Raw genomic sequence first — 12,692 nt, 5'->3', positions numbered from 1 at the left:
TACTCGCTGATAGTCTATTAGCAACCGTGATGACACACGGCTAGTTTACTAGCAAGCCAGCAAATAGCGAGTGAACTCGCTTTATGTGATCAAGGCTTAAGCGGATATTAAAATTACTGAGTATATTTGCATAAGGCATATTTGCTTATGTATAACATAAATATATTTATTTAGTAAAAAGTTTAAAAGGACAACTCTAGCGAAGGGTATTTGGTAAGAAACAATAATACCGCAAACTAATATACTGACAACGGAACAAATATTTTATTAAACTTCAAAATTAATAGTAAAGCAAAAACAACTAAATTTACAACAAATTTTTTGTTAAAGGATTTAACTGATAGATCTCACGCCATAACTTCATTCTCTCGGGTTCTATTTCCGTCAATAAAGAAAGTTTTCTATCTATATCAAAAAGATAATCCTGCTTGGGTTCCAATGGTTTCCATATAAGTCCAACATCACTTTCTTTTGGTGTGGGATTTCCATATTTTGCAAAGTTGGTCCACAGTTTTATAAATCTTCTTAGAGAAATCTCCTCGATGGTACCGTTCTTTGGTGAAGGGAAAGCTGCGTTTTTAAATATGTATCCAAGATCGTCAATATGGCTTACTCCTAGAGATAAAGAAAATATATTAATTATGCTAAGTTTACATCTTAAGAAAAGTCGAAAATATGTTATATTAACCTGATACCGATTTGGTAATTCTTAAGGCTGCTAGAGCACACACAGTGTGAGAAAAACAGAAGGCTGATGATGATGATATTTAGTATTTATGGATTTGAAACAAATCTAAAGAAAGTATATTATTCGATAAACTAAAATAAATCAATAAAATTAGTAGAATGTCTAGAAAATTCTAGACATATGGCAATTAATAACGAAAGCATGAAGATCAAAATACAACAACCTATTATCAGACAGCTTTGGTACACAACAAAGATTAAAACAACTTTGATTTGATGTCTCTTTTAATGTGTGACTAAAATCGATAGTATGGAAAGAAAAATTAAGTTCTGTAGGAAATTTTGATCTACTAAAATCTAACCAACATGAATATCCCTCCACATTAGCTCCAGTATGTTCAGATGAATTTTAAGCAACTGATAAGAATAAAAAATATAATTTATAATAATGCGTCTAAAATCTTTAAGAAACTGGATGCAATTTCTGTGTTAATTTCAAGATTATAGAAAATATATTTAGCATTAAAAATAGATGATATCTGAAAAGTTGCTATCTCGGATTTGCTCTGCGTTTCACTCGCCATAGAGTTACCCAATGTTTCAGATAGTAATTTTACTTATTCTATACTTATCATAAAAAAAGTACAAAGTGAAACTTTTCTATTACATTATTACATTTCTCCATTAATTTTTATTTTGGGGATATCAACTACATTAAAATATCAATTCACTTTACCGATATGTCCTACCTAAGCGCGTTCCCTAGGTTTTCTTTCGTCTTTCTCTACTCTCTCGTCTTCGCCTCATGAATTAGAGGATCAGCAATTCTAAATAATGGGTGACTAAAATCTCGACATTGAACATGACATCTTAACGTATGCTTCCTCATTTTGGCATCGATTGGTGACATCTCTATACTTTGTATACTTATTATTAATTTTATCCTATTTTGTTTGCTTAGCTGATCTTAAGGCTGTTTTATAGAATTTTTCCTTCAGCTTTTCCTTCAGAAAAATTACTCGCTTATTTCACTTCATACATCCAACCCTAAGTCTACTGCATGCATCTCCATCTATTTTCCCATTACTATGTAAGACCGATCCTTCTTCTTCTTCTTCTTCTTCTTCTTCTAATGGCGCTACAATTCTTTGCGAGTCTTGGCCTACTTAACAATGTTCTTCCATTCTGCCCTGTCGGATACTTTCCTTCGCCTGATGTTCATGGTTTTAAGATTCCTCTCTACGTCGTCTATCCATCTTTTACGGGGCCTTCCTCTTATTCTGTTTTTTTGGGGCTTCCATCTCTGGACTCGGTAAGACCGATCCCTACATTCCAAATAATCTATTTGGGAGTTATTTTCTCTTCTTTTGTACATAATAAATTGAGTTTCTCTCTTTTGAAAGAATGTGTTAACAATCGCCGCATCCAAGACTGTGACTAATTCAAGTATATATTATCTCCAGCTTTATTTCTAGTTCCAAAGCTTGTTCCTCCATGTATTGTTTTATATCCTATCTTGAATTGGCCTATATGTAACTTAAAATCACCTTCTATTACGACTTTCTCCACTAATAAAATTCAGTCCTGTTTGCGGAGCAAACATACACAACATTCAATACTTCCTTGTGAAGTACAAATTTTACTGACCTATCACTTCACCTAGTTCTTTCACCCTTTGTCCTTTCCACTTAGTCTCTTAAATGCAAACAATTTGTACTTTCCTTCTCTTAAGCGCATCTATTAACTCCACACTCTTATCTGTAGGACACACAAGATTCCAAGACCCTATTCTTATTCATTTAGCCTGTTATGGCGTTATAAACAAATAAATACTATAGGAAAAGGTACTCTGATGTGAAATTAATAAAAAACTCACTAATACTTCATCTACTTAAATAAAATATAAAAGAAGAGATAGATAGAAAAACATTTAATACCGAGATGAGATTATGTAACAAGAATCATACATTGAGAACGGATTAGTGAAGAAGAACTCAATATATATTTAATAACACGAAATATAGACCAGAGATGGAGATCAATTATCTTCAAAAAGGGAGACAAATTAGACCCTAAGAACTAGAGACGAATTCATTTTTTAAACATAACACTTAAATTAAAAATCTAAGTAATAATAAATAAACTAAATAAAATTTTAATACTAGCAAAAAACAACAAGGTTTTACGTCAGGAAGATTATGAACCGACGCTATTTTTATAATGATGCAGGTGCAAGAGATGTCATTAGAATAAAACAAATTGGCATACCTGTTTTGTGGACCTTAAGAAGACATTTGAGTGGGTCAAAATAAAGGACGTTATCCACTTTTTGTACGATAGAGAAATATCTCTAGGAATAATGAAGACTATTGAAAATATCGACCAAAACAACACAATAAAAGTAAAAGTAGAAAAAGAACTAACTGACTCTTCCAAAAGGCTGGCAATGGAATAACACAGGGAGATTTGCTGAGTCCTCTATTGTTCAATCTTATTATGGAAGTAAAAAAAGATACCAAATGGAAGAACAACAACTTAAAATAATCTGCTATGCAGAGGACACAATACTACTTTCTTAAAGTGACGAGGATAAACACAGTATGCTTCACCAATTTAATACAACTGTCAAAAAAGTGTACATATTAATTTCCACAAACAAGGCAAAATGAATTGTTATTAAATAATTGTAATATATAAATTCCACAAGGAAAATAATTCCTGCAGCTGGCTGTATACCACGTATCACAAAAAGAGGTTAATCTTTGTATGTGGGTATATTTTATAAAAACCCTTAAAAGGGCAACATTAAAAACACGAACGTTTTCGGAACAACTGTTCCATCATCAGGTTAAAATACAGGTTACCATGCCTGAGCCACCAAAATATTTGGGTAAAAACCCTTTAAAATGTATTGTGTTACCAAAGATTGTACATGATGTTGATAATATTATATGATGTTTAATATTTTAATTAAATTTTAGGTAACATACACCCATGCTTAAATGAGTTCCAGTGTCCGGAGAGTAAACCTCTTCAAACGGACTTCAGCTGGTAATCATACATCATATAATATTATTAACATCATGTACAATCTTTGGTAACACAATACATTTTAAAGGGTTTTTACCCAAATATTTTGGTGGCTCAGGCATGGTAACCTGTATTTTAACCTGATGATGGAACAGTTGTTCCGAAAACGTTCGTGTTTTTAATGTTGCCCTTTTAAGGGTTTTTATAAAATATACCCACATACAAAGATTCCCCTCGAATTGTTATAAGTGCAAATTTACTTAAATGTAAATTCACATTTTATTTGTCAAATGATAGAAATGTCAAATGGTCAGATGATAGAACAAGTGATGAAGTTTAAATATGTAGGCATCACATTATCTAGCTACGGAAAGCTCGAAAGAGAAGTAGAAGATCAAGTAAATAACGGAGCACACTAGTTCGCTCCAAAGGTCAAAAATCGCTCTTAACCCTTCATTAGTCGGGCATAGGTCCAGTGGACCTAGGCCCCAGTTTTTTGCCTGTAATTTAAAATAAAATTAATATATATCATTGAGCCTAAATGACATCTAATGATGATCAGTCTTCTTTTACCTGCTGAAGTAACATTCCAATAACCGCCGAGATTTTCCGGAAATTTGCGAACAAATTCGACCTTACACAGAATAGGTCCGCCGGACCTAGCCCGCTCAACCACGTCAGTGCTATTTGGTACGTCTGCTGTGGCGTATGAGAGTTATATTGTCTTTTACTGACGCTGAATAGTGTATTTTGTGAATAATCGACCTTACTTATTTTGTGACAATTACGTAAAAAAGTATTTTATCATAATTTGGCGACACTTTTGAGAAAATGAGTAATCGTATTTACATACTTGATAATCCGGCAGCCGTAGAAGAGCTTAATCGTCTTATTTTCGAAGAAGGTGAATGTGATACAAATACTTTACCCCAAGAAGATTTCGACGAATCAGATGAATCGTCAACAGAGGATTATCTGGAGACAAGGTCGATGGATTCTGATACCGATCATGAAATCGACGTCGTAGATACAGAAGACATGGTGGGCGCCGAAAGCGAAAACTTTTATAATGGTAAGTCAGGTTAGGGAATAATTTTTTGTTATTATATAAACAGTGTTTCATGTGCCACTTCATTCTTTTGAAATTCCTCTCGAATTTGTATAATACATATAAATTGTGACAATCGTGCAGTATATTTTTTATCTAAATACAATTTCTCATCTCAATATATTAAAAAAAAATTGTTAACAATAAATTATGCTATTATTGCAGGTCGAGATAAAACAAAATGGAGGAAGAGGCTCTGGGCAATAACTCAAACTCCTCCGCATAATATTTTAGTAAAATTGCCAGGTGTTGTAAGCCAAATCGCAAAAGGCGCCAGAAGTGAATTGGATTGTTGGCGATTATTTTTTGATGACCGAATATTGTCTATACTGGTGGAGAAAACCAATATTTATATAAATGGTTTAAAAGAAAAGTTTGCGCGTATAAGCGACTGTAGAGAAACAGATATGATAGAAATGGAGGCATTTCTAGGCCTTCTGTATTTGTTAGGGCTTTTTAAAGGTGGTCACCAAAACCTTTCAGATTATTTTTCAGCTGATGACTTTAGTATAAATATTTTTAGAATGACAATGTCTGAAAAAAGATTTAGTTTTCTTATAAGATGTGTCCGTTTCGATGAAAAAAATTCACGGCCTCAAAGACAAGCAACAGATAAGTTAGCTTCAGTGAGAGATATTTTTTGGAAAATTGCAAGACATATTATAGCCTTGGATAAAACACAAAAATTGATGAAATGCTGCCAGGATTCCGAGGACGTTGTGGATTTAGACAGTACATACCATCCAAATCGAGCAAGTATGGAATCAAGATATTCTCTTTATGTGATGCAAAACTTTTTTATACTTATAATATGGAAATTTATTGCGGGCAACAACCGGAAGGACCTTACAGGCAGAGTAATTCTGCAGATCCAATTGTATGCAGGTTGGCAGAACCAATTTTCGGCACAGGCAGGAATATTACTGCCGATAATTGGTTTACTAGATTGAACCCTGTAAAAAAACTGGAAAAACAAAAATTGTCCTTCGTAGAAACCGTGAGGAAAAATCGACCAGAAATTCCGGCAGATTTTGCATTGCCCAAAAATCGCAATGAATATGATAGCTTATTTGGTTATACTAAACACGAGACACTTGTATCATATGTACCAAAAAAAAAACAAGACAGTTGTATTGTTGTCTAGTTATCACACGTCAAGTTCAGTTGTATCGTCTGACACCGATAAGAAACCGGAGATAATACAATTTTACAATGAAGCACAATCAGGCGTGGACGTTGTGGATAAATTATGTGCCACTTATGATACAGCACGAGCTACGAGAAGATGGCGTATGGTGATATTTTACCGCTTGTTAAATGTATTAACTCGGAACTGTATGAACTGAACGAAAATGTATTAACGAGGCGAATCTTTTTGAAAAATTTGGTAAAAAGTTTAGTAACTCCACATTTACAGAGATCAACAATACAAAGTTTACCGACTAAACTGAAACCTTCCTTAGAACCTTATAAACCAGAACAAGAAGAGACACATGAAAGGGATCGAGCAGTAAATAGTTCAAACCGAAGTAAAAGAAAACACTGTGCAGCTTGTTACAAAGAAACGAAGAAACAATGCAAGACTCAATATTCTTGTGAAAGGTGTAACAAATTTTTATGTTTGAGTATACATTCAAAAAAAAGGTGCGACGAATGTTTTAATAAATATTAATGAAATATATATTAAATCTGTAAATAAATATAATACACATATCTATGTTCTTTTTTTCACTTATTAAATATATTTTTATTAATTCCATAAATAGTTTTGTTTTTCTCCATATATGGACAATACTACGCATTCAAAATCTGTTTAATTATATACTTCCTTATAAAATACATTTATTTATGTTGTAACAATAAAATAATAAGGAAAATATTTTTAAAAATCCGCTAGTAATTAAATAGTTAATCATAGGTCCATTGGACCTACCCCGACTAACGGAGTTCGGGCAGGTCGCGCGCCTAATGAAGAGTTAATTACATACTAGTTCGCTCCGAAAACCATAACCTAGTTCGCTCCCGTGGTCAAGCGGATTAAGTATTTATCTATTAACTTCTAGGAAAATTAATACCAGGAAAACTGATACGACAAAAGGGATGCAGACATGAAAACACTATGAGATAAATCTACAAGTACAGATATATTATGACGTAGATGCAAGGTGGAGAACATTAAGCACTGGGTAAGAAATAGCAGAATAAAATGAAACGATCATAATATGAGCTGAATCACAACAAACAGAGTAGTAACGATGGCAAGAATTCACCCAAGAGAAAGACGATCAGTAGGACGACCACATAAACGATGGAACGACAATGTAGGGACCCTTAAGCTAGCGGGGACACATAACTGGAATCCAATTTAACCTACGCCATATTTGTTCACCTATTTTTCACTAATTTATTACTACCCTCATAATTTTTTCTTTCTCTTCTCTTCTTCTAAGAGCGATTCTGCTAGTTTAAGGTTCAAGCTAGCAAAACGAAAAACAAATTTTTGCCTATGGCATATTTTTTCACCCATTTGATACTAATTTTTTACCAACCCGATAACTTTTCACCCAAAATGTTCTTCCTGGGTTTTATGAATTTATTACTTTCCTGGCAATTATTCACCACTCAACTACCCCTTATGAGAAGTCAATAGTTATGTTAGATTAAAATCTAAGGTGAAAAATTATTCTTTTACAATTTCATTGTCCTCTATTTATGAAATAAAAAAGTGTTTTGTTCAGTTTTTACTAAATTTGATCACCCTGATAATTTTCGACTCCTAAACCAATTTTATTTGGAAACGTTCCCGCTAGATGAATATTCGAGCCAGCAGAATTAAAAAAATAGTATTCTGCTAGGTTTTTACGAATTTATTAACACCCTAGTACTTATTCACCCCTCAACTAACACTTATGGAGTCAATAATTTTGCTAGATCAAAATTTAAGGCCAAAAATTTTTTTTTATAATCTTACTGTAGTCTATTAAAAATAAGAATCTGGCAAGTTTTTACTAAATGTTAACCAACTACACCACTTCCTTCCATTAGCTACACATTTAAGCTAGCTGAATAAAAAAGATCGTTTCGGAAATACGAAATACTACTGCGTTGTGCTAGATTTGTACTTATTTATAACCACCCTAGTAATTTTTAACCCTTCAACTACACTCTCTCAGAAGTCAATAATTCTCCTAGGTTAAAATTTAAGGTGATAAAAAATCTATTTTTACAATTTTACTGTACTTTACTTGTAACTGTTTTAAAAAAATCCACTCGGATTCGTGTAATGAGTACGTGACTAAGCAAAATAGAATTGTAAGTCCCTGTTATAAATATAAACTAACTGAAATCAAGTTGAGTTTTATTAATTAAAATGGAATTGTTATATTTAACAGAATAATTACCAGGTAAACAATATTGGGTACACGTAAACCCATCACCAATTAGCATAAACACCCTCGTAGATAATGCAAACTCATCACCGCAATAAAATCAGAGATTTTAAAATAGACTCAGAGAGATTTAAAAACTGATCACTGGTCTATCTGCACCCCGTGGTAGGTACAGACCATAAAATATTTTCAAATCGCCAAGGGTTGATAATATAAAAGAATAATATATTATAAGTCCAAATGTATTTAATGCAAATGTAATGCATTGACTCGTCTTCGGAAATTCAACTAAATTCTATTGATAGATGATATTCTGAAACTATGCAAAAATAAAAAATTCTCTCTAATAGGCCACTCACCGGGAAACAACCGATATAAATAAATATATCAGTTTTAAATTAAAAAGTTAAAACGATTTCTGAATTTAATAGATTATCACATAAATAAGTAGTGTAACAGATAACAGGCAATCTTTGGGCAAAAATGCTGGTGATGAGTTTACCTATTGTCGGTGATGAGTTAACCTGTCTCCAAAGGATGCTGGTGATTAGTATGTCTCGGAGGGTTTGATAATTTTATGGGGGGCTATAAAGTGTACAGTGCGTCCAAGTTTGAAATATTCAAATTGCAATAATTTTATTACATCTATTACATTAATTAGCTAATTGCGCACCTATTGTTAAAATATTAAAAGATTTGTATTTATTAGGTACCTGAAAATTTGGAAAATAGTTTAGGTATTAAATATTTTAATATTATTCAAACAAGAAGGGTATTAAAGATTGATCAAAACATACTGTTTAGATTAGTTTTATAGCTTAAAGAATTTATATAACTTAGAAAACATTTAAGGAGATAAATTGAGGAGATTTGGAGAATATTTCAATAAGACGGAAATTACAGGTTGGTCAGAACAGCTAGTTTAGATTATTTGCGTAGTAAAATAAATTTATATTAGCAGTGTTTCAAAAATTTAAAAATATTCATATTTTAATTTTATGTCGATATTATATTTATTGTCAGTTGGATATAGGCAAAAATTAACAGGATATGGGGGTATTACATTTGTTAGTTAAGGGGTGAAAAATTACTAGTTTGGTCATAAATTCGTAAGAACCTAGCAGAACACTGCGGTGTTTCAAAAATATTTTTTTGAATTCCGCTGGTTCGAATATTAAGCTAGCGGGTACGTTTGAAAGTAAGATTGTTTTAGGGGTGAAAAATTATCATGGTGGTCAAAGTTTAGTAAAAACTTAACATAACACTTTTTTTATTTTAGTTATAAGTACAGGACAGTGAAATTGTAAAAGAATATTTTTTCACCTTAAATTTTAACCTAACACAATTATTGACTTCCCACAAGTGGTAGCTGAGGGGTAAAAAATCACTAGGGTGGTCATAAGTTCGTAAAAACCCAGGAGAACACTGTGGTATAACATAAATATATTTTTTTTAAAGTCTGCTATCTTGAATATTAAGCTAGCGGAATCGCTCCCATTAGGGGTAGGTTTAAGGGTGAAAGATTATCGTGTTGGTAATAAATAGTGCCAAATAGATAAAAATATATGCCATTGGCAATTATTTTTTTTTTTTTGATTCTGCTGGTTTACATCTTAAGCCAGCAGAATCGCTCCACTTAATTGTGGTTTGGTGGTGAAAAATTATTAGGGTGGTAACAAATTAGTTCAGCTAACGGGTAGGAACTCCTTTCTGGATAGTCCTATCAGGGACAGTGAATCGATCACTGCCTTCCGCAAATTCCAGGTGTTTTCTGACCCGGGAAACTAGTACCTGCCAAGGGTTCCTTGACGAGGGTAACGGTTGAAGACCACAACGGCTTGGGGATCCAATGGCGGAGGTGGCAACCCAACGTTTAGGGGATGAAATTAAAGGAATTAAGAATTAAAGAGCTCTAAAGAGGAGCGGTACTCCGAAATCCAAGCTTCGGTCCTCCAGGATGGGGGTTGAGGCATCGGGTTAACCCCTCGACACTTGTTAAAAATTTTAAGGGTTAAAACTTAACGGCTCTTTTTAATGATGAAAAATACATAAATACATTTGGGTCAAACAATCAAGAAATTTGAAATCCATTATAGACTATGTGATCGTTTGAGAAAATCCGCAACTCAATATATAAGACATAAGAGCGTTTAGAAAAGCACATGTGGAAGCGACAACTACCTAGTATTGGCTTAAATAATGCCCATACAACTAGCCAAGAAAGAAAAACATAACGAGAAACAAGAGCCAAAACAATAGAAACCAAATACAATTTGGATAGCCTCAACCAAAAAAGCACAACGGCACTGTACAAAAAGCGACTCGATGAAAAGCTCTTACAAGAAAAATTTGATAGTGTTGAGCACCATTTCAATTACATAAAACAATGTCTCAAAAGTGCAGCAGAAGAAGCCCTAAGGAAATATGAAAAAACAGAATAAAGGAAGCCATATTGGTGGGATAAAGAAATCGAAGAAAAAATAAAGATTAAACGAGATAAATACCACAAACACTTAAATATAAATACCGATCAAAGTAAAAACAAATATCGAATAGCCCAAAAAGCGTGCATGGTGCGATAACTAAGAAAAAAAATGAAAGCTGGGAAAGAAACTGCTTCAGAATAAACACTTACTTGGGGGCAGCAGAAACACCGAAAGCTGGAAAATACTTCGATCTCTTCGACAAGATAAGACTAAAGACATTATCTCACCGATCAGCCTAGGTAAATGGGACGAATACTTCGCAAATCTACTGGCGGAAGAAAGAGCAGAATATTTGCAAACACCTCAAACACAATCAGAAGTGCAAGTACATACAATAGCTTCCTCTAGTAATAGGATTAACAACAAAGAATTAGCACGAGTATGCCAAGCATTAAAGAATAGAAAATCACCAGGCCCTGGCCTGGAGATTTTCAATACAAATATTTAGCCATGCAAATAACCAACAATGGCAAATTAGACAAAGAAATTAAATATAGAAATAACTAGGGAAGGCAAGTCATTAGGCAATTAAACAGTATACTGTGGGACAAAACAATTTCCAAAGAAAACAAACACAAAATCTATAACAGCATTATACAAATCATAGTTACATATGGAAGTAAGGTATGGCCACTGAAAGAAAAAAACTTAAATGTATTAAAAGCAACAGAATATAACAGAGGACATCAGATGACACGTCCAAAGAATGAATGAACACAGAATACTAAAGAAAATATTGAACTGGATACCGCATGCAAGAAGAGAGCAAGACAGACCGAGATTAAGTTGAAGAGAAGGAATCGATAAAGACTTAAGGGAGAGGGAAGTTGAAGAAAACCCGGAAGTACCAAGATAAATGAGACTAGCCGACACGACCGAGATAAATAAAGACTGGAAATCAGAAGACGGCGTAGAACGTTATCAACTGGTTGATTGATTGATAAATTAGTGAAAAATGGGTGAAAAAATATGCCATAGGCAAACAGTTTATTTAGTTTTGCTAGCTTAAACCTTAAGCCAACAGAATCGCTCTCCTTACGGGTGGTTTGGTGCTGAAAAATTATTATATTTTAAGAAATTAGTGAAAAATTTATGAAAAAATATGGCGTATGTCAAATTTGATTCCGTTCATGTGCCCTAGCTTAAAGTTCTTAACAACTTACTGGAGGCACATTGAAAAACATACGAGTAATGTCTACATATAGAGAAAAAGAAAAGAGAAAATTATTATTATATGGAGTTGCTACATGCTCTTAAAAGAAAGCAACGTAGTGGGCAAAAGATCCAGTGAAGGATCTCCAATACGATATTGTGTATATATGAATGGAGAAATTTGTTTTCAACCTATGTTCATTAGCCACAGATCATATTAATGAAATATTACTGACTTAAAATTATAGTAGTACCTACTTGTATATATATATATATATATATATATATATATATATATATATATATATATATATATATATATATATATATATATATATATATCTATAGTATAGTATAGTGACTACTTTTGTTTTCCTGAGAAATTCAATTAAGAGATCATACACTGATGTGTTGAATGGGACAATTAAACATGATACATTATCCGAATGTGTAGTTTGTGCAATTTAAATAATAAATCTTTTGTTAATCTCATGTGTTTGTTAAAATTCCAAAAATATGTCATTTAAATCATATTTTGCAACACTGAAGTGTTGCTACTATGTTCTGACCAAATAAAGGACATGATTTTTGGACAGAAATAGTCAAACGAATTACATGACGCCACTACATCCTTACGAAGCAAAAAATATAGAGGAGGAGGACAAATTAGGTACGTAGTTCTGTTCTAGTTATTTCGGCGCTCAGTTGAAAAACTAGTTTCAGCCGAAGACCGCCTTATTGTGCGTTCGCCAAAATACCAGTCTATTCGATGGAGTTCCCGTTATTCCTGTCAACACCACCAACAACCGGTCTTCCCCAATGTTCGAGTCAATTCATGTC

General features: G+C 33.1%; 1 protein-coding gene across 2 annotated transcripts in view; it reads right to left on the bottom strand.

Moving 5' to 3' along the window:
- Positions 1-242: 242 nt before the first annotated feature.
- LOC140447782 (juvenile hormone esterase-like) overlaps positions 243-12,692 on the bottom strand; it is a 123,274-nt gene continuing 110,824 nt past the window's right edge. For both annotated transcript variants that reach the window (XM_072540639.1, XM_072540640.1), the window contains one exon: positions 243-615. In XM_072540639.1, the coding sequence (XP_072396740.1) occupies positions 308-615 (308 nt within the window). In that variant the 3' untranslated portion in view covers positions 243-307. The remainder of the gene's footprint in view (positions 616-12,692) is intronic.

The sequence above is a fragment of the Diabrotica undecimpunctata genome, chromosome 8 (assembly GCF_040954645.1).
Source record: "Diabrotica undecimpunctata isolate CICGRU chromosome 8, icDiaUnde3, whole genome shotgun sequence".
Lineage (NCBI taxonomy): Eukaryota > Metazoa > Arthropoda > Insecta > Coleoptera > Chrysomelidae > Diabrotica > Diabrotica undecimpunctata.
The sequence above is the reverse complement of the archived record's forward strand: the minus strand, read 5'-3'. Positions and strand labels throughout refer to the sequence as shown.